At 60.3% G+C, this 20838-nt stretch overlaps 2 protein-coding genes across 4 annotated transcripts in view; both read left to right on the top strand.

The window, feature by feature from the left end:
* Positions 1 to 10088, top strand: part of FRAS1 (Fraser extracellular matrix complex subunit 1) — a 107997-nt gene extending 97909 nt beyond the window's left edge. Inside the window, exons 62-72 of the mRNA XM_075150487.1 lie at positions 50 to 282; positions 676 to 836; positions 1611 to 1825; positions 3247 to 3397; positions 4425 to 4532; positions 4717 to 4876; positions 5616 to 5732; positions 6408 to 6574; positions 6909 to 7114; positions 8257 to 8403; positions 9460 to 10088. Of these exons, the coding sequence (XP_075006588.1) occupies positions 50 to 282; positions 676 to 836; positions 1611 to 1825; positions 3247 to 3397; positions 4425 to 4532; positions 4717 to 4876; positions 5616 to 5732; positions 6408 to 6574; positions 6909 to 7114; positions 8257 to 8403; positions 9460 to 10044 (2250 nt within the window). The 3' untranslated portion in view covers positions 10045 to 10088. The remainder of the gene's footprint in view (positions 1 to 49; positions 283 to 675; positions 837 to 1610; positions 1826 to 3246; positions 3398 to 4424; positions 4533 to 4716; positions 4877 to 5615; positions 5733 to 6407; positions 6575 to 6908; positions 7115 to 8256; positions 8404 to 9459) is intronic.
* A 2383-nt stretch (positions 10089 to 12471) lies between these two features.
* LOC142082527 (uncharacterized) lies at positions 12472 to 15721 on the top strand. 3 transcript variants are annotated; one of them, XM_075150641.1, is made up of 6 exons: positions 12472 to 13351; positions 13546 to 13819; positions 14463 to 14663; positions 14753 to 14919; positions 14965 to 15107; positions 15367 to 15721. In XM_075150641.1, exons 2-6 carry the CDS (start codon positions 13704 to 13706, stop codon positions 15646 to 15648), a joined length of 909 nt encoding a protein of 302 aa, XP_075006742.1. In that variant the 5' UTR covers positions 12472 to 13351; positions 13546 to 13703; the 3' UTR covers positions 15649 to 15721. The 3 variants fall into 3 exon arrangements, 2 of the variants coding, with proteins under 2 accessions (XP_075006742.1, XP_075006741.1); XM_075150640.1 differs by having other exon boundaries at positions 14753 to 15107; XR_012673725.1 differs by lacking the exons at positions 14753 to 14919; positions 14965 to 15107.
* The last annotated feature ends 5117 nt before the right edge of the window (positions 15722 to 20838 follow it).

The raw sequence follows: 20838 nt of genomic DNA, 5'->3' as shown, positions 1-20838 counted from the left end.
CTGGTGTGTTTGACCCACATGCGTGTTTCTCCCTCCTCGTTCCCCGCAGGTGCTGGACAGCATTTACTTCAGCCGGCGGTTCCACGTGCGCTGTGTGGCCAAGGCTGTGGACAAGGCTGGCCATGTGGGGACGCCCCTGAGAAGCAACGTGGTTACCATAGGCACAGACAGCGCCATTTGTCACACTCCTGTGGTCGCAGGGACGGCCCGAGGTTTCCAGGCACAGTCATTCATTGCCACTCTCAAGTACTTGGATGTCAAGCACAAGGAGCATCCCAACAGGTACGAGCCTGGAGAAGGGCAGAGTGCAGTCCTTCCCCGCGCCCCCCAGACTTACAGAGCTGGCTTGGGTCGAGAGGAGAACGTGTGTCTGAAGTCTGTCCATGCAGTGTGCCCTCTTGAACAGCGTGGGGTGCTCAGGGTAGCGCTCCCACTCTTTTCCTCGCACCCGACTCTGCTGAGGGGGTGCCCTTCCCCTCAGGGAGTTGGAGTTGGTGGAACAGCTTAAGGAGCAGGTGTGGAAATGGGGAAATCTGGCTGAAACTGAACATCAGGCTGGCACTAGCAGGCTCACCCTGTCTGTGCTGTGCTGCTGTGGGGTGCGGGGTAAGGCGTGGGGCTCCCGTGCCTGCTAGGGCTGCTTTTTTCTGCTGTCTCATCCACTACTTGTTGCAGAATCCACATCTCGGTGCAGATCCCCCATCAGGATGGTATGCTGCCCCTCATCTCCACTCTGCCGCTGCACAATCTGCATTTCCTTCTCTCCGAGTCTATCTACAGGCACCAGCATGTCTGCTCAAACCTGGTCACCATCAGAGACCTCAGAGGCATCTCAGGTAATTTTTAAAGCCAACTTTTGCTTTCTGAACTTGGGGGTAGGGAGAAGCCAGTAAGGAAATGCAGAGAAGAAGGCTTGGTCTTCCTGTGGGCTCTCCTGACATTATGTAAGTAATAATTAATCTTCCTGTAGTGACAGCAGTGAACAGAGTTGCCCCGGTGAAGATGAGATGTGATGTATGGGAACGTTGAAAAGATGATGGGGTAAAGCAGCATTGCTCTGTTTGAGGAGGTTGTAGGTTCAGACCGTTTCTGCTTTTCAAATCTGTCTTGTGATATCCATGTAGTTAGAGAGGGATCCACAGGGAGTGGATCACTGTGTCTGTGTCACTGAGGTCTCCAGCGTGGCAACAAGAAGCAGTAAAAGCAAATTCACTGCTGAAGTAAATGCCAGAGCCGAAGAAAAAAGGCAGTTTGTGTCTCTAACACTCAGGGTACTGGGGTCCACACTTGTTCCGTGGTGGGCAGGGCATTGTTGTACTTTATTCTGTTCATTTCATACTCAAGCTGTTCTGCATTTCTTAGAGTTTAACTTCAACCTTTCATTAGTAGGTTTGGTTTTTAGGATTCTTACCCCATTCCTGTAACATTTTCCCCTGTGAAGACCTGTGTATATTCAGTTTGACCGCTAGGATAATGGAGAGGAGCCCGTTAAGTCCCTAATATAATAAAAGTCACTGACATGATTTGAGAGCGAAAATGGGACCTCAGTACTTGTCTTCAAGCTCTTTAAAATCTGGAGTGATCAGTGTCCTGATGTCTCTTAATCCCAGAGGCAGGGTTTCTGGATGAAGTGACCTATGACAGCATCATTCTCGGTCCTGGCTATGACCGCCCTTACCAGTTTGACCCCACGGTGAGGGAGCCGAAGACGATCCAGCTCTATAAGCACCTCAACCTGAAGAGCTGCATTTGGACTTTCGATGCTTATTACGACATGACTGAATTAATTGATGTCTGCGGAGGCTCTGTCACCGCTGACTTCCAGGTGAGATGCCATATCCCAAACTCTTCCACATAATCCCGATCTTTCTCAATTCTTAGGCAAAGCTCCGCTTTGTGTTCATGAATATTTGCTAGGTGTGTTTGCTGCTCTGCTCTGTACAATTGGAGCATGGTTTTTTTCCCCCTTTTACCTAGAAAAGAGGTAATGCTTTGTGAAATGCATTTAATTAGTTTATTTTGGTTGGGGTAGCATAGGTTTTATTCTCTTAATCTTCAGAGCGCTAGTAAAATACTTTTCTAAAATACAAGGATGTACTAGAAATACAAAACATTCTCACCTGTGCTCTATTCTTTTACAATTTTGACTGTATTCTTAGCCAATATAAATGAGCAAAGAACAGAGCAGAAGCACATCAGTTCGTACTCCTCAGTGGAGCGAGGTCATGGGAATTTATAAGTAATTTCTTAATTAACCGACTGGCAGACCAAAAGCCAGAAATGTTCTTCTTTAAAAAAGCAGTTTTCGCTACTAGATGTGTCTCACTGCCCTCTCATGGATGGATTATACATGTACATCTCACTCAAGTGAGTATCAAATTTACGTTAGATTCTTGTTTTAAATTCCCAGTCAGAATGTTACGGCCAACATCATCTTTTTTAATTCCTGCCAGTCTGGAGTACTTTGTTAACTGTCCTTTTATAGCTCCAATTAGTTGCACAAATCCAGAGAAGCTACTTAAACTGAACAGCTGCAAAATTTATTACTTGGAGACTGGCACCAACCAGTCTGGAATGTCTCTCTGAGCTCTCTCAGGGGCTTGCAGAGTACAGCTGCGCTCCGCAGGTAATAAATGGTGTGTATATATAGCCTGAGAGCTGTGGTATTTCAGATGCTCTTAGGCCAGGCCTGAGCAAGCAGAATTGCTTATTTTTAATTCACAGAATTGGAAACTGAGGGGTTTTTGAGGTGAAGTTGTGACCACAGCTCCTTCTGTACCACGACACCAGTGTGCTTTAGCACTTATCCTTATTTAAAACACAGGTTTGTCTAAAGCACCTACAAGTAAAGTTAAAGAAAGTTCAGACAGTCATCTCTGACTTAATTGTACGGGTTTTGTAGTACGTGAGAAGCGCTTTGCGCTTGCATATTTTTTTCCCTGCAGTTCATTTTTTTTTTTTTTCAAATGGCAGTCCAGCAATAACTTTTTTGTAAATCAGCTAATTGTTTGCCAATAATGCTCAGTCTTTATGGAGCAATGAGATCATATTGCTTTAGAAATACTTCATCCCCACATTATCCTCCCTATGTTTAGGACATCCATAAAGGAGTCTTCTGTTGCAGGTACTCTGGCTTTTTCCCCCCCATTTGCAAAGCAGAACGCGAATGCAGTGGGTGCTGTGAGTCTGGGCCAGTGTCTCTCCATTGCAAGGTGCATAACCACCTTTTTTGGGTTTTATTGACAGGTACGGGACTCTGCTCAATCTTTCTTAACAGTCCACGTCCCGCTCTATGTGTCCTATATTTACGTGACAGCGCCGAGAGGTTGGGCTTCTCTTGAGCATCACACAGAGATGGAGTTCTCCTTTTTCTACGATACTGTTCTCTGGAGGACGGGTAGGTCCGAGGCATTCGAAGGGAGAATCGGTTTGTTCTTGTTTTTGTCTTTTTCTTAGTTTCTGCACTGCCACCGCAGTCCTGAGCACGAGTGGCACTCACTGAAGTAAAGGGCATGCAGGTGTAATTGCATGTGCTTGGCAAGGGGGCTGTCACTTCCCCCCAGGCTCGCTCTGCTGATGGGAACAGTTGTCACTGAACCCTAGAAAGTGCTGCAGGAAAAGAACTCTCTCTTCATCAGGCTCTCCACAGCCAGGCAGAAGTTGCTCCCTGTGGGATATTTGGAGTGATTTCTCCGACACTTTTCAGTGATTCTCGTGTGGGAGCTGCAGTCACGTTCCTCAGCCTCCTGGCTCTCACGGATGGACTTTTTCCCATAGTATCCCCTTGTTTGTTAAACGGCAGTACCCCCACCAGCGAGCCCTAAGTCGTTCCTATCCTCTGCTGGTGGTTACATCCAAGACCTAACACCCGTGCGTCTACGTGTGGTTTATCCTGTGCCTGCGAGTCTTCTATTTCCAGCTTGTTAATTCTCTTTTACCACAATATTTGGAGCTGGGCGTGCTGTGAACCCCTGCCTGCAGCCTTGAGCAGTATTGCCGCTCGAAGGGCTACGAGGAACAGACAGTGCCTCGCCTGGGATTTTATTCTGCCAGCGGTGACACTAAGTATTGTAGAGGAGGGGCTTGCAGAGCTTTGTTCATGGAGGGCCACTCAGGAATTAAGGCCAGGAGTACCCAGAAACAATCATCTACAACTTATTATGTAAAATAAGTTACATTCACCTACATACATACATAGGGGGGAACTCAGTATATTTACTTCCTTTATGCCTGAGTGAGACTTAGGCGGCACGTGGGGGTAATGGAGGAAGCGTACAGCTGATTGAGAATGATCCCAATTAAACCATGCCTTTTTGGAGCTCTTTCAAATGCTTCTGGAGCTACGCGGGGCTGACAGAGCCCACCTGAGGACCGACTGTGCTGTGTGGCTTCCCCGGTGACTTTTTTCTTGCTGCACTGTGCAGGGATTCAGACGGACAGCGTTCTCTCAGCCCGGCTGCAGATAATCAGGATCTACATCCGTGAGGATGGCCGGCTGGTTATCGAGTTCAAGACACAGGCCAAGTTCAGAGGTGAGAGCATTAGAGCATCTTCCTGATAAGAGGAAGAAATCAACATACAAATACAGATCTTTTCTGAAAACACAGGTAGCAGAACAAGTCCCTCTTCCCGCGAGGAGTCCCTCTGTGCTGAGGTGTGCAGCGTGGGGTCTCCCCGTACTCTGCCTTATCTGTCACCTCCTTGTCCTCACCCCAGGGCTTTTTGTAATGGAGCACCACAGCCTGCCAGATGTCAAGTCTTTTTTAATGACTCCAGACCACCTGGGAGGGATCGAATTTGACTTGCAGCTGCTGTGGAGCGCTCAGACTTTTGACTCTCCCTACCAGCTCTGGAGAGCAACCAGCTCCTATAACAGGTGAGGATTGCGGGTTCGGCCACTTTCAGCAGCTTCCCACAGCACAATGTTCTTCTTAAGCAATGAACGTGTATGTAGTTAACAGCAGCGGCGCAGCAGTTTCAAATCCAGGCCTGAGAGAGCAATCCCTGTTGTCCTTTCAGCAGCCACAGCGATCGCGTGGAGTGGTCAGGAGCCTTGGTCAAGGGCTCAGAGCTAGAGCACGCAGGGAGCCGCTGTCAGGGCTGAAAACGCTCCTCTACTGGTTGTATAAGTAAAGGGAAAAATCAGTTCATCTCCTTGTAAATGCATTTTTCTAGCAATTAAGCCAGTGGGTAGGTAGATACCAGAGGTGACCATGTATTCAAGGTTGTTTTGCAGTCTGCAAGTTAAAAGCAGGATTTCATGTCCACGACTGACTTAGTCAGTAGTGCTATGCTTGGTGGAGGTAAGTATATTAAGATCTAGAAATATTCAGTTCACTTTTTGAAAAAATCCTTTTTCATTATTAGTTCTGTCTGTGACTGTTTATTCTTACAGTCTGCGCTCCTTGCACGGAGGGTCAAATTAAACACCGCGGGTCGGTCCTGCGGCTGCCGGAGTAGATGGACATTTCTGGGGCGAGGGAGGGGTCCTGCTATGAACTTTGTCTTGCCTGCTTACGCTAATTAGAAAACGGTGGATGTTAGGCAAACACATCAGCTGGGTGAACAGCTCGGAGTCTCGTTTGGCGACCGCCGTGTCTCCTGTCTGTTCCCAGGAAGGACTACTCCGGAGAGTACACCATCTTCTTAATCCCCTGTACTGTGCAGCCCACGCAGCCGTGGGTCGAGCCTGGAGACAAGCCCCTGCCCTGTACGGCTCACGCTCCCGAGCGGTAAGGCGTCCCCAGCATCACGGCAGCAGGACAGTTTCAGCCCGTTTGGGTTGTTTGTGTGGTCCCAGCGGGCGTGGGGGGGAAGGGAAGGGAAAAAGGGGAGGGGAGGAACCTCTCCTTTGGCTCAGGAGTCCCCCTGCGACCGAGACCGTCCCCCCTCAGGGCAGAGGCTGGGCTGGGCTGGTTGGGGTCCTCCAGACAGGCTGTAGCATGGCAGGGTCTGTCACTCCTGAGCACAAACCAGGCGCCATTGCTTTCTTTAAAAAAAGAACTTTCTTAAAAAAAGTTACCTTCCTCTGTGTGCCTGCCTTTCCTCTGTCATATCTAGCGAGAATGTGGACTGAACAGCAGCTCTCCTGGGCTGTCGTACGTCTCGGCCAGCGGTTTTCAGCCTGCAGAAGGCCACGTAGCCTTCGGTTGTCCCCAGACAGAAAGAAAATCAAACCTGTTGGGAGGATGCTTCAGCTGGTCGGGCAGAGCCCTGCACCACTGCTGGAAAACTGGGGCAGGGTGAGGGGCAACAAGTCACCTTGGGTTGAATGCCACCCCAGTACGGGCTGCTAGACTGTAAATAGGAGGGAAGAAAGGTGAAGCAGACGGTGTAGGTCACCAGCGTGTAACTTCAGATGCGTCCAAACTAAACCTCTCTTTTTTCCTTTCCTATCCCAATTTTAGATTTTTGATCCCGATCGCTTTCCAGCAGACAAACCGCCCAGTTCCTGTCGTCTACTCCCTAAACACGGAGTTTCAGCTCTGTAACAACGAGAAGGTGTTTCTGATGGACCCCACCAAATCCGAAATGTCTCTGGCAGAAATGGATTACAAAGGGGCTTTTTCAAAGGGTAGGATTTATTTTCTTTTTCTTCACTGTTCTGCTTGTACCTGATGTTTCTGTCTTCACAACTTCCGTTCCTCTGGAAGAGAAGGGTAAAACCCAGATTTGGCTTTGCGTCTTTTGCAGCAACAAACGGCACGTTGAGCATGTTACAGCCCTGTAATGGCGTGACCAGAAGACAAGACAAATGTGCTCTGGCACGGTATTCTGTCATCTGCACACGCAAATCAAAACCCTTCAAAACCCAGAGCCACGTGTAGTTTGATGCATTTGGCTCTAACGGTGGTTCTCTTGTTGAATCGGAGAATTTAACCTGACCGTTTTTTTCCCAACCTCCTCAGGGCAAATCCTGTACGGCCGCGTGCTCTGGAACCCCGAACAAAACCTAAATGCTGCTTACAAACTGCAGTTGGAAAAAGTCTATCTGTGTACGGGCAAGGATGGCTACGTGCCTTTCTTTGACCCAACGGGCACCGTCTATAACGAGGGGCCTCAGTATGGCTGTATTCAACCCAACAAGCACCTGAAACACCGATTTCTCCTCTTGGTAAGTTTTCTGCCGTGGACAAAACCGCGACCGAGTATTGTGCGTGATCACGTCTGGAGAAGTTTGGTGTCTCAGCCTCCTGCTGACCTAACAGACCTGGGAACGAAACAGCCTTCCTACTTGTGGGGAGGGGCTGCACATACTGATATTTAGCTCGTATTAGCTACTTCAGTCCTCACGTTCCCACTCGCCTGACTGTCCCGGGTGACATAGCGCTGTTGTTTTTCTGTGTGACTTCCCCAGGCACCCGCAAACCCCGCACCATCCTGCAGCGTCTCCCAGCCACCTGCACCTTTGTGCAGCCACAGAAAACCAGAGCCAGAATAAAGCGTGGTGCCTGTGCTAAACGCTTCCCTTGTCTGTGAGGGGTCTGAAATGCTTGCAAAACTGTCCTGCTTCTGCTTTCTGTTTGGTTTTTTGCCGGACTGTGAAGAGATTCTTACTACAAAGGGATGAGAAGTGAAATGTGGTGGATTTTTTGCAGTACTGGGCATGCAAACCACGAAGACAAGATCAGTTTTTCCTCAGTCTTCATCCATGAGTATTTCTTAGTCTAAAAAAAAAAAAAACAAACAAGAAATTAGGAAGAAAAAGAAGTGATGTACCAAACTCTTAAAATTACCCTTGATCTCTGCTTATGCTATGGCTTGGAATTGACAGGACTGGCATCATATAAAGGGAGATCTATTTACCAGTTACATAGAAATTCTTCTAGTATAAATGTACGATTAGCTCCCAAGATGTGTTCAGCTCTTGCTACAGGCTTTGTAGTTAACACTTGGCAGCCCCGTTACCACTCGCAGAACGAGGGTGATGTTAACGGTATCAGATGGTTTGGCGTGCATGTCGGAGCAGGCTGGTTAAACTCTTCTCCGGATCTTCAGCTCTACAAACCCAATATTGACACAATCAGTGCTGAGACAATACGAAGCGTCTGCAAATCATATAGGTCATAAATATTTTCTGTGCAGTAAGCTAGGCGTTTAAAGAAATGTCCATGCCCACGTGTAGGTGTGGAGACCGGGCATTTGGATTCCATTTCTGCAGCAGCACGCAGGTGTTATTTAGTGACCTGGCCTCTGGCTTCCCTTTGGAAGGACGACAGCGTGCTCTCTTCTTCATTACGCCTCTCTGATTTCCAGGACCGAAACCAACCAGAAGTGACGGATAAGTATTTCCACGATGTGCCTTTCGATGCCCACTTCGCTTCCGAACTGTCTGAGTTTCATTCAGTAAGCAGCATGCCCGGAGTCGACGGATTTACTCTCAAGGTGGATGCTCTCTACAAGGTATGTACAAGGCACATCGGTAGCCCAAAACTAACTTCTCTGTCCAGGATGCCCAAAATACTTTGTGAATTGTAGGCTCTGGGCCTGGCACTGCCTAGAGAAACCAAATTCATGCTAGGATAGGCCTTAGAGCCTCCGGCAGTTTAACGGCAACCATCAACCATCTTTTCTGATGGGGTGGTGGGACGCGCTGTCTCCACACCCACCCGCAACGTGGTCTCCGTGAAGCGAGGAGGCCTCACCTACACGTCATCGCGGAGGTGATCGTACACGATCGTGTATGATCTGCATGTGCGGATCGTACCGTAGCAGGCCTCTCCTTCATCTGCCTGGGTATAAATGTCAGGTGAGAAACCAGAGTCTCTGTTCAGCAGTGGAGCACGTAAACGGTGCTGTCCCTTCCTCTGAAGGCAGCCGCGGCTCGGAGCTCTCCGCACCCCTTCCCAATGGCGGGGGCGGGCGACCTCCTGTTGCGGTTCCTCTCTGTGCGCAGGGGCTGGGGAGTACGAGACTGGGAGGAGCCGAGCAGATCATGGCAGGAAGAGGAGGGACACGGAGGAAGCTCTCGATCAAGGGCAGAATTTTATATCCCGATTTCTGGGCTTTTTGTCCCTCCCCAGAGAGGCCCTCTTTGTAACTCAGTGACCTCTGTTTGCTTAAGGGGCTTCTCGGTGTTGCTAGGATTGTACCATAAATTAACAGTGGAGCCAATTAAGGAGCACACTCCAGCACAGAAAATGGAGATGAGGAATTTGTTTTGGTTGTTAAGATTTTCTTTTCCCAAAGCACTCAGGAGAGCAGCAATAATAAAAACCGTATTATTAATGTTCCTGAATTAATTATTGCAGTTGCCAAAGACAGACAACAAGACCGAACACCTCACTTAGTGATAAATATTACTGCAGGTGCCCATAAAAACACACTTTTTTGTTGGTATTTGCATGAGTCAAGAAACGGGACAAAAAAGGCAACTAGTTCTACCTTTACTTAAAAAAATCACTTGATCTACAAGCCATAGTTAAAATTCCCTGTGTGCGTGTCTTCCCTTTCTTAAAGGTGGAAGCCGGACACCAGTGGTACCTTCAAGTCATCTACGTAATTGGCCCGGAGAGCATGGCGGGGCCTCGCGTTCAGCGATCCCTCGCTCGCCGCTGGAAACGCGGCCGCAGGGACCTGGTCGACGGCGACGGGAGGCTGATGCTGGACGACTCCTTAATCTACGACAACGAAGGCGACCAGGTCAAGAACGGCACCAACATGAAATCGCTGATCTTGGAGAGGGAGGAAGCCGCCGTCGCAGCCTCCTTATCTCAAACGGGCGCTTCGCTGGGGAGCGCCTTCGCTGCCGTCACCCTGCTGCTGCTGGTGCTTTCGGGGGTTTGCCTCCTCGCCAGGAAGTGTCGAAAGCTGCGGAGGAAGCGGGAGGCTGCCAGAGCTGCCCCGGAGGAGCATCCCCTCAACACCAAGGTGGAGCTGCCCAGGGGCGCGGGGAAGAGCCTGGACAGCCGGTACTGCACCGTCAGGAACGTTAATATATTGAGGGAAACGGGGGGCGTCTGCGAGGGGAAAGGCAGGAAGGTGAAGCAGGTGAATTTGGAAGTCAAAGTCCACAGCAATTTGCACGACGGAACAGAAGTTTAATGGAGCGCACGCTTTGGTTTGGTAAAAGCTTTTTATAAATTGTAAACAAAAAAAAAAAAAAAAAAATCAAAAAAAAAAAAGAAAAGTTAAGAAAAGCGACGCTGGTATTTTTATATTCTTGTCAGAAGCAGGGGTGGCTCTAGCTCAGCTCTGCTCCCGGCTGAGCTGCCTCATGGCACCGCACCGCCAGAGCCAGGCCCGGCAGAGTTCTCCTCCAGCTCCGGCTCTGCCGTTTCCCGGAGGGTGGCCCGGGGATCCCAGCACCTCCCTCGGCGCAGAGAGGAGGGCCAGGCCGGTGGCGGGGCCCCGTGGGGACATTGTTCCCCCGGCATGGGGAGGTGGCTCTAGGTCAGCAGGGGGAGAGCAGCAGGCACCCTCTGTTCCCAGCTGGCAGGGGTGGGGGTCGGTTCCCCGCCTCGCTGGGGGATAAAGCAAGAAAAGCGACATCTCCTTCTTTAATACCCGAGGCAAGCAGCCTTGGTTTGCTCTTAAAATGAGGCAAAAGCCTACAAAAAACCAGACGGCAAACCTGGTGCTGCTCAGTGGGGGGGGTGGGAGGTTCAGTTTGGGGCGATGCTGGCTGGGGGCGGGGGACGGCAGGGACACGAATTGTCACAGGGGCGTCGAGTGTCCCGTCTCAGAGAGTAAATTTTGACCATAAGCCTGCGGCAGAGCGTGACCGAGGAGTCCTTTCCCTGCGCCTCCCCTCCTGCAGCCCCGCTGGCGGGTGGGAGCCCCTCGGGGCTGCGTCTCGGGGACGGGGTGGGATGTTCTCCCCACGGGGGTTACCGAGGCACGGGGCTCTGCACCTCCTCCCGGAGTGCCAGCGTGGGCGAGACCCGCTGTGCGGCCCGCGCCGGCCCTGCGACTTTACCGCGAGGGCAGCCCCGCCGGTGGCACCGGTGCCGGAACCGGGGGCTGCGGTACCGCCCCACGCCCACCAGGTGGCGCTGCTCTAGGCAGTGCCGCTCTGCGTCCGCCAGAGGGCGCTATCCTGGGAGAGACGTGTGCGCCGTGCCCTGCTGTGTCCCGCCACGTCCGCCAGAGGGCGCCATCCTGGAAGGGGTGTGCGCGCTGTGCCCTGCTGTGTCCCTCCGCGTCCGCCAGGAGGCGCCACCGGGCGGGGCGGCGCCCCACCTTCGGGGACCGGCGCCACCGGACCCCCGGCAGGGGCCCACGCTCCCTGCCCGGACCCCCACCTCCGGTGGGGGCCCACGCACCTGCCCGCCCCCGCCCGCCCGCCCCCCAACACCCGCCCGCCACCCACCTCCCACCCCCCGCAGCCACCGCCACCCCAGCCCCGGGGTTTGACCCCAGAAACAGCCAACGGGAGCTGCGTTTCTGAGCCCAAACGCGCAGGACTCGGTCTCTGCCGGAGCCCCTCGCCCGCGACCGGGGCTCCTTTCTCGGGCCTGGCACACCCCGGCTCGCCCCGTGCTGCAGAGCCCCGGCCCCGCTTCTGAATCACCCAAACGCCCGGCTGAGCCCCGAACCCCTACGGCCCCGCGTGTGATGTCGGGACGGGCCCGGGAGCCCCGGCGGTGTCGGGCGGTGCTTGGGAACTGGCAGGGGGGGACCCGCGGAGCGGGCCCGGCCCCGTGTGCCCGCGGGCGGCCCGGGCGGGGACGGGGGCGCCGGGCTCCGGCGCTTCGGGCTTTATTCCCCGGCGCCCCGAGCCCCGCGGCTACGCCGGCTCCTCCGCGGAGCCACCGGCAGCGCGGCCGCCCGGGCAGCGGCGCTCGCCCAGCCGCCTCCGCCCCGACACCCCCCGGGGCCGCGGCCCCTTCGCCGCTACCGTCCCCAGCCGCTGCTCGGCCTCGGCCCCGGCCTCACAGATCTCGACCGCAGCGCCGGCCGCTCCCTCGCCGCCGCCACCAGCCCCGCATCCCCCGGCCCTGGCTGGGCCCTACAGCTCCTGCGGGCCGAGCCCCCCGCGCCTCACCTGGCCCTGCCGGGGAAGCCCGGCCGGCACCAACCACTGCTACCTCAGGGCCGCAGGCGGCGCCAACGGCGGAAATAAAAAGGGAGGCAGACGGCGGCCGGGAAGGGCCAAATCTCTGAGGGCAACGCCCCGCGCAGCCGCACTGCGGCCCCGCCGCCCGCCCACGCGTTCCACCCAGGCCCCGCCCCTAACCAGGCCCCGCCCCCGCGGCCGCACCCGCAGTCACGTGCCTCGCCGGCGCCAGGTGCGCGGCAGCCCCCGAGGCTTCAAAACCCTCCCGCGGCCGCCAGGGGGCGCCGCCGTCGCGGGAGCGGCGGCGGCGGGAGCGGGGTCGGCGTCCGGGAGCCGGGTCTCTGCCGGCGGGGCCCTGCCGGGCCCGGGGCCGCCTCCCCGCCACGCCCGGGTCCCCCCCGCGCCGCCGCCGCTGCCGCTCCCGTGCTCCGGGCCGGGGCCGCGCCGAGGGTGCCGCTGTGCCGGGCACCGGCTGCAGCCGCGCCGGGCCCGGGTGTCCCGTCTCCCCGGGGCTCCTCCGGGGCGGCTCCGGTCGCGGCTCTCACGGTCCGCAGCCGGCGGGCGGGAACCGGGGGCGACGCCGTCTCTCGCCTGCCCCGGGCGGCCTCGGGGTCCCGGGACGGTGCTGGACGAGGGAAACAGGGAAAAACAGGGCAGACCTGGGGCCGTTTCCTCCCTTCTCCCCCCGCTGCGGGCTCCGGTGCGGGAGCGGGGGCACCGGCCGTGCCCGTTAGGTGCTGCCTGAAGCTGCCGGGGGCCGGTGCGGGCCCTGCCTCCCCCCGCAGGCAGCGGGTGCTGCCCCCGTCCCCTCCCGGGGCCGGACCCCGGCTCTGGGCTGGCGGCTCTGGCCGGGACCCCGGGACCCGGGTTTCCCAGCGGCAGGAGCCGCCGGCGCTGCCTGCGCGGGCAGCCGCGGGTGAGTGCTCCCCTTCCCTCTCCCCCGGTGCGGGAACCCCGTGTGTGCCCGGCTGGGGCCCGGTGACTTTCCCGGCGGGTTTCGGCACCGACCCTCTGGGGTCCCCTCCCGGGGGCAGGGGCTGCAGCTCGGCCTGTGGGGCTGGGGGTCCCCGGCAGCTCCCGACTTCAGCCGCGGGATCAGCCCCCGCTCGAACCGTGACCCGGTGACCGGCCATGGGGGCTCTGCATGCCGCGTCTCCCTCCCGGTACCGGGGAAGATGGGGACCCGGCGGGGCTGGGGGTCTCCCAGTGACCCCTCCTGCTGCCGGGCTCCCTCCTCCCAGCCCAGGCGCCGGCTGCCGCCTTCTCCCCAGCTTTTTTCCAGAGCGGCTGCCGGCAGGACAGATCCCTCCGGCCTGGTGCTGGCTCTGCCGGATCCAGGGAGAGCTCGGACTGGTAAGTGTGGGAGCTGCTGCTGCGGGGAACTGGCTTCCACTGGGCTTCAGCCCTTCAGCTCTGCCCGGCATCATCCTCGTGGGCAGATGCCCAAGGGCCAGAGCCGGCAGCGTTGGGCGCTGCCGTGGCAGAGCCTGGGGGCGGCTCTGAGCCCTGCGCAAAGCCCTGCTTTGAATGAAAACCTTCTTTTTCAGCTCAAAACGTGCTGCGGTGGGAGCAGAGGCCGCTCCGGGGATCCACACCGGCTCCTGCAGCCCAGTCGGTGAGATGGTGAAGCCGTCCTGGCCGGGCACGGGGAGCGACGGCCGTCCCGGTGCTGCCGGTCCCTCGGGAGGTGTTGGGGGCCCAGGCGATGCCGCGTGGCTGTTCCGACGTGTGGGGAAGGCTCATCCCGGTGCCTGGGCGAGGAGCGCAGCCTCGAGACGGTGAGCGCCGGGGGACGCCAGCGGGGAGGACGTGCCCGGTGAGGTGAGTGCCCTGACGCAGCGGCTGAGCGGAGCTGCATGGTGGGACCGGGGCGCTCGGCTCCCGGGGCCGGCTGTGCCAGCCGGGCAGCCAAGGGACGGGGAGGGCAGGTGCCCTCGCGGGGCCCTGACACCAGCAGGGATGCACCAGTGGGTTGTTGCAGGTGCCGGTTGGAGCTCAGCGCCAAGGGGCCAGGGCCTATGCCCACCCAGGTGGGTGTCTCCCCGTGGCTGGTGGCTGTTTGCGGGCCCCACGGTTCCCGTCCCCGCAGCCCACCCCGAGCCGGGGCTGGGCAGGTCGGTGCTGTGTGTTTGGGGCACTGTTGGGGTCCAGCCCAGACCTCCTGGCACTGGTGCGGTGCCAGCCCTGGCCCCAGCCCTGCCGCGGCTGCTGTGCGGGTGGGTTTTCAGCCAGATCCTGGCTCTCGCCCACCCTTCTGGGGAGAAACGGGACGTTTCTGGTGTCCCGTCCCCGTTTCTCCCTCCCCTCCCATCTCGGGTGCGCGGTGCGGGGTTGCTGCTGCCGAGGGGGCCGGGCAGAGCTGCCCGTGCCCGGGAGCAGCAGGGTTTGCCGGGCAGCAGTTCCGGGGTCTTTGGGCTGGGCCACGCTGCCAGGAGCTGACTGTCCCACGTCTCTCCCTGTGCAGGGACGGACGGACAGACAGACGGACGGAGGAGCCCCAGCCACACTGGGAGCCGCGTGGGGTGCGGAGCCCCAGGAAGAAGCCGGGCTGCCTGCGCCGAGGCCGACGCTGCCGCCTGCCCTGCGCGTGGCCGGGGACAGCCCTGCCTGCGCCCGCCCAAGATGCTGCAGGGACCGCACAGCTCCAGCTTGGATGCGGCTTCAGGTCGGTTGTTTGGGCCCTGCTTCGTTTGGGCACCCATTTGTTTTCATTTGTTTGGTTTGTTTGTTAGTTTGGGCTCCCGTTTGTTTCAGGCCCAGGTCCTGGACGGCTCCACTTCAGTTTTGGCTCCAGCTCATTTGCGGTTCCTGTTTGGTTCTGCCCTGGGTTCAGGCCCAGCTTACGGACAGCTCCAGTTCATTTCCAGCTCCAGTTCGTTTCCAGCTTCAGGTTTGTTGTTTCTGCCCCAGTTTTGTTTCAGGTCCAGCTCCTGGATGGCTTCTGTTTGGTTCTGCTTTGGGTTCAGGTCCAGTTCCTTACGGACAGCTCCAGTTCGTTTCCAGCTCCATTTCAAGGATGGCTTTGGCTCGTTTCAGCTCCTGTTCGTTGTGGCTCCAGCTTGGTTGTTTCTGCCCGTTTTGCTTCTGGTCCAGCGCATTTGCAGCTCAGGTCAGTGTTTCTGCACCCGTTTGTTTCAGGTCCAGCTCCTGGACGGCTCTGGTTCAGTTTTGGCTCCAGCTCATCTGCGGCTCCCGTTTGGTTCTGCCCTGGGTTCAGGTCCAGCTTACGGACAGCTCCACTTTGTCTGCAGCTCCAGCTCGGTTGTTTCTGCCCCCATTTTGTTTCTGGTCCAGCTTCTGGATGGGTCCAGTTTGTTTGTGGCTCCAGCCCGTTTGCAGCTTCAGGTCATTGTTTCTCTTTGTTTCAGGTCCAGCTCGAGGACAGCTCCACTGCAGTTTTGGCTGCGGCTCGTTTTCATCTCCAGCCCGGTTTCGTCCCCAGCCCAGTTTGCTGCTCCAGCCCATCTCCAGCTCCCCCCGTCTGTGGCTCCAGCTCGTTTCCGCCTCCAGCTCCTTTGCTGCTGCCCCAGCTCCTCCTCGGTTTCACCTCCAGCCGATTACAGCTTGTGCTTGTTAAAACGATCCTGGCTTTTGGCCAGGTCGTAAATCAATCACTGTCACGACTTGTATATGAATATGAACTGTCATAATTGTACACTGTCTAAATATGGGCTAACGAGTTTATGGTTAGTCCGGTGAATAAACAGTTGGACGCACAAGGAGGGTGTGAAAAGTGCCTTTTCGCCCAGAGACTATCTCAGACGTTTAATTCGGCCTGGTGCATGCCAGCCTCCCAGGCGTCGGGGACCAACGCGACCGGACCCCCGCCTCCGGCAGGGGTCCACGCACCCTCCCCGGACCCCCACCTCCGGTGGGGGCCCACGCACCTGCCCGCCCCCTCCCGCCTGCCCCCCAACACCCGCCCGCCACCCACCTCCCACCCCAGCCACGGCCACCCCAGCCCCGGGGTTTGACCCCAGAAACAGCCGACGGGGGCTGCGTTTCTGAGCCCAAACACACAGGACTCCGTCTCTGCCCCAGCCCCGGAGCCCCTCGCCCGGCCCCGGGAACGCGGGACCGGGGCTCCCTTCTCGGGCCTGGCACACCCCGGCTCGCCCCGTGCTGCAGAGCCCCGGCCCCGCTTCTGAATCACCCAAACGCCCGGCTGAGCCCCAAACCCCTACGGCCCCGCGTGTGATGTCGGGACGGGCCCGGGAGCCCCGGCGGTGTCGGGCGGTGCTTGGGAACTGGCAGGGGGGGACCCGCGGAGCGGGCCCGGCCCCGTGTGCCCGCGGGCGGCCCGGGCGGGGACGGGGGACGCCGGGCTCCGGCCCTCCGGGCTTTATTCCCCGGCGCCCCGAGCCCCGCGGCTACGCCGGCTCCTCCGCGGAGCCACCGGCAGCGCGGCCGCCCGGGCAGCGGCGCTCGCCCACCCGCCTCCGCCCCGACACCCCCCGGGGCCGCGGCCCCGCTCGGCCGCGGCCCCTTCCCCGCTCCCCGACCTCGCGGCCCCGGCCCCGACCCGACGGGCCGAGCCCCCCGCGCCTCACCTGGGCCCCGCCGGGGGAGCCCGGCCCGGCCGCTGCCGCCCCGGGGCCGCGGGCGGCGCCACCGGGGGAGGAACGGGAAAAGGGGGGCGACGGCGGCCGCCGGGGCTCAAATCTGCTCGGCCCCGCCCCGCGCACGCGCCCTGGGGCCCCGCCCGCTGGCCGCGCCCTGCGCACCTGTGCCCGCCCCGCCCCGCGCAGGCGCCCTGGGGCCCCGCCGCTCGCACCTGTGCCAGGCCCCGCCCCGCGCAGGCGCGCTGAGGCCCCGCCCCTCGCACCTGTGCCAGGCCCCGCCCCTCGCACCTGTGCCAGGCCCCGCCCCGCGCAGGCGCGCTGAGGCCCCGCCCCTTCGCGCCCCGCCCCGCGCACGCGCCTCCTCTTCCGCCGCCAGAGCGGCGCCGGCAGCGAGCGCGGCGGACGCCGGTAGCGGGGCGGGAGCAACGGGCGGGACCCATGGCTTTGGGGCGCGGGGACGGAGCCCGGGCCCGGCCCGGGGGCTTCTGCTGGGGCTGTGCGGAGCCCGGGGCTGGTGAGGCCGGGTCGCGCGGGGGCCGGGGCCGGGGCCTCCCGGGCGCGGGGGGCCGGCGGAGCAGTCCCGGCCGGTCCCCGCCTCTTCCTGGGCGGGCGGGGTGCGGGTCCCGGGGCTTTGTCCCGCCCCGCGGAGCCGGAGGATCGCGGCAGCGCCAAGGCCGAGCCTGGCCCGGCCGCTCCTAAGCTCCCGGAGCCACCAGCCCGGCCTCGCCATCCCAGCGCCGCGGGCAGGAGGATCCGCGCTCCGGAGCCGGGCCCGAGCCGAGAGCGGGGACCGGCGGCTGAAGGCCCGCGTTCCCTGCCCGCTCCTGCGTGGAGCTCCGGGCCCCGTCCCCGCCGGGGCTCTGCCGGTGTTGGGGTCGGTGTCGCGGAACAGGCATCGGCGGCTCCGCACAGACACCGAATAAAGGCTGCAACCCGCCGGCGGCGGCGCAGGGGCTGCCCCGGTACCGTCTGTCTGGGTCCCGGACCGGGGTCCCGAGCCCCTGAGCTCCGACCGGGCAAGGGGCGTCTCGGCTCCCGAAGCGCCTTGTGCCCCGGGGCCCTCCCCGGAGGGGGCCCTCCCCGTCCAGGGCCGAGCCTGAACCCGCGGGGCTGGGGCTTTGCTGCCCGGCCCTGAAGCAGTGACGGGGGCCGGTCCAGAGCCCCCAGCCAAGGCCCGGGGCTGTTGGCCAAGCCCCCACCTCGGCCCAGCGAGCCTCACTTCGAGCCCCACAACCACCACGGGGGTCTCAGCTGCTGAGCCCAGCACGGCAGGACCCGGGCTCCGTTTTCAAACCGAATGCTGCCCCAGTGAGCCCGGGGCCCCAGACCCAGCCCCGCAGGACTGGGGCTGTTTTTCAAGCACTAACACACACAACTCGGTCTGTTTCTGAGCCCTAAGCCTGGCCAAATGGGACGGGTTCCAAGCCCCAACACGCAGGACTCGGTCTCTGTTTTTGAGCTCCCACATCCCCCCCAAAATGCAGGACTTTTAGTCCCCATTTCAGAGCCTGAAAAAATGCACGACTTTTAACAGTTTCAGGGCCCTAAAAGCGGCCAAGTGAGCCTGGTACCAAGCCCCTACAACACAGGACTTAGTCTGTGTTTTTTCAGGCACTAACACGCAGGACTTGGTCTCTGCTTCTGAACCCTAAACCTGGCCAAATGAGCCTGGTTCCAAGCCCCAAAATGCAGGACTTGGTCTCTCTTCTCAAGCCCTAAAGCGGCCCAGCTGAGCCTGGTTTCACACTGCCAACATGCAGGACTTGGCCTCTGTTTCTGAGCCCTAAACATGGTCAAATGAGCCTGGCTCCCAAAATGCAGGACTTAGTCTGGGTTTCTGAGCTCCCGCCCCCCTCAAAATGTGGGACTTAGTCTCAGTTTCTGACCCTGGCTCCAAAACGCAGGACTTGTAGTCTCAGAGCTCTCCCTCAAAATGCGTGACTTAATAGTCTGACTTTCAGGGCCCTAAAACTGGCCAAGCGAGCCTGGTTTCACCCTCCCAAAACGCAGGACTTGGTCTCTGTTTCATGGCCCTAAACCTGGCCAAATGGGACGGGTTCCAAGCCCCCCCAACAACCTGGGAACCGGTCTCCGTGCCTGAGCCCCCACCCTGCCTCCAAGATGCAGGACTCGGTTTCAGTTTCCGAGCCCTAAACCTGGCCAAATGAGCCTGGCTCTAAAAACGTGGGACTTGGTCTCTGCTTCTGAGCTCCCCCTCAAAAAGCAGGACTGAGTCTCTGTTTCTGAGCCTGGCTCCAAAAACGCATGACTTGGTCTCTGTTTCTGAGCCCCCCCAAAAATGCCTCATGAGTTTCAGGGCCCTGAAAGTGGCCAAGTGAGCCTGGTACCGAACCCAGGACTTAGTCTCTGTTTTTCAAGCACCAACACACAGGACTTGGTCTCCGTTTTGAGGACGTGAAGGTGCCCAGCCCAGCCTCACCCCAGGGCGCCCGTTTCTGAGCCCCAAAACCCACACGACTTGGTCTCTTGCTTCCCAGCCGGGTCCAGAGCCCCCAGCAGCCGCTGTCACGGCCTGGAAACGGGGGGGCGCGCCCCCAACCCAGCAGCTGAGACCGGCTTTGAGCTGCAAAACCCCTCGGCTCCATCTCCGCACCCCGAACCCCAGGGGTTACTTTCCCTTCGGAGCCCCCGAGCTCGCTCTCCACCTCACCCGCCCAGGCCCTGCTGCCTGGAAACCCGGCTCTGAGCACCAGCCCCGGGTTCCGAGTCCCCCAACCCCTCCGGCCCCTCGTGTGATGTCGGGACGGGCCCGGGAGCCCCGGCGGTGTCGGGCCGTGCTTGGGAACTGGCCGGGGGGACCCGCGGACGGCTCGGGCGGGGACGGGGGGCGCCGGGCTCCGGCCCTCCGGGCTTTATTCCCCGGCGCCCCGAGCCCCGCGGCTCCGCCCGCTCCTCCGCGGAACCACCGGCAGCGCGGCCGCTCCTCCTCGGCTCGGCCCGGCCCCGCGGCGACTGCCCCGCCGCGGCCGCCCCTCGCCGGGGTCCCGCGGCTCCGGGCTGGAGCAGCCCCGCTCGCCCGCACACCCCGGCCCAGAGCGCCCCGGCCGCGCCGCCCCTCCCCGGCCTCGGCCTTCCTCCCGCCCCGGCCTCTCCAGCCGATGCCCCCTCCTCACCTGGGGCGGGCGGACACCGCCCCTCCGCCGCCCCGCGGCTCCGAGCGCCCGGGGCTCCCGGCGCGGGGCCGGGCCAGGACCCCCCGCCCGCGGGGCCGCCGCCGCACCGCGGGGCCGCAGCCCCCGCCCGGGGACCCGGCCCGGCCCGGCCCGGCCCGGCGCCGCCCGCGCGCCGGAGCTGAGGGAGAGGGCGGGAAGAGAAGATAGCGGCCGCCAAGGGCCAAAACTCCCCGGGCCCCGCCCCGCGCAGGCGCTCTGGGGCCCCGCCCCGCCCAGGGGAGGGGGCTCCGCGGGGGCGGGCCCTGCGGGCAGGGAGGGGCGTGGGCGTGGCGGGGCGGGGCGGGGCGGCTCGTCGGCCGCGGGGTCCCAGCGTCCGCCCGCCCCCCGGCAGCACCGAGGACGCTGCGGGCGAAGCCCGGCTGCGGCGGGGGGGCACCGGCCCGGCCGCTCACTCCATCCCGCGCGGGGGAGGGAGGCGGGAGACCCTCGGAGGCGGGAGGCCCAGCCCTCGGGGGACTCCCTGTGCCCGGGACCGAGACCCACCCGGGGGAGGGAGGAGACCCGAGGTTCGGCCCCCGGCCCGTCCGGGACTTCTGGGTCTCCCCGAGAAGGGAGCGGGATCCCGGAGGGCAGGGCGGCCGGGCATCTCCCCCCACTCTGGGCTCCCCGCTCCACAGTATCCCTGCCCGGGCTGCGCTGGGCGGGGGTCCCGCTCTCCCCAGCTCCCCTCGGGGCGGGGCGGGGGGGCCGGTTTCGGCAGCCCCCGGAGCTCGGACAGCACAAGGTCGGAGCAGGAGGGGGCCAGAGTCCCCCGGGCTACCCTCAGTGTCCCTCCTCCCGTCACCCGTCCCACCCTGGTCCCCATCCCGGTCCCCTCCGGTTCCCCCCACCGGCGACCTCAGGGGACGTGGGTTCGCGGGGATGCCGCGGGGCTCAGCTTCCCTCTGCTTTTTTGCCCAATTTCCTCCAAAAAGGAGGTTTCCACGGACACTGGGCCCCTGCCTGTACCTGTGCGTCCCTGCTTTTCTTTTTTTCAGGCACTTTGATAACTTCTCTGGCTATGAAGTATGGCTCAAATCTCACAAACGCTGTAAAATACGCCTTAAAATAAAGTGACCAAACTTGTCATTTAAGAGGAAAAAAG

This window comes from Calonectris borealis, chromosome 4 (genome assembly GCF_964195595.1).
Source record: "Calonectris borealis chromosome 4, bCalBor7.hap1.2, whole genome shotgun sequence".
In the NCBI taxonomy this organism is placed as follows: Eukaryota; Metazoa; Chordata; class Aves; order Procellariiformes; family Procellariidae; genus Calonectris; species Calonectris borealis.
Note: the sequence above shows the minus strand (reverse complement) of the source record. Positions and strands in the feature narration are given on the sequence as shown.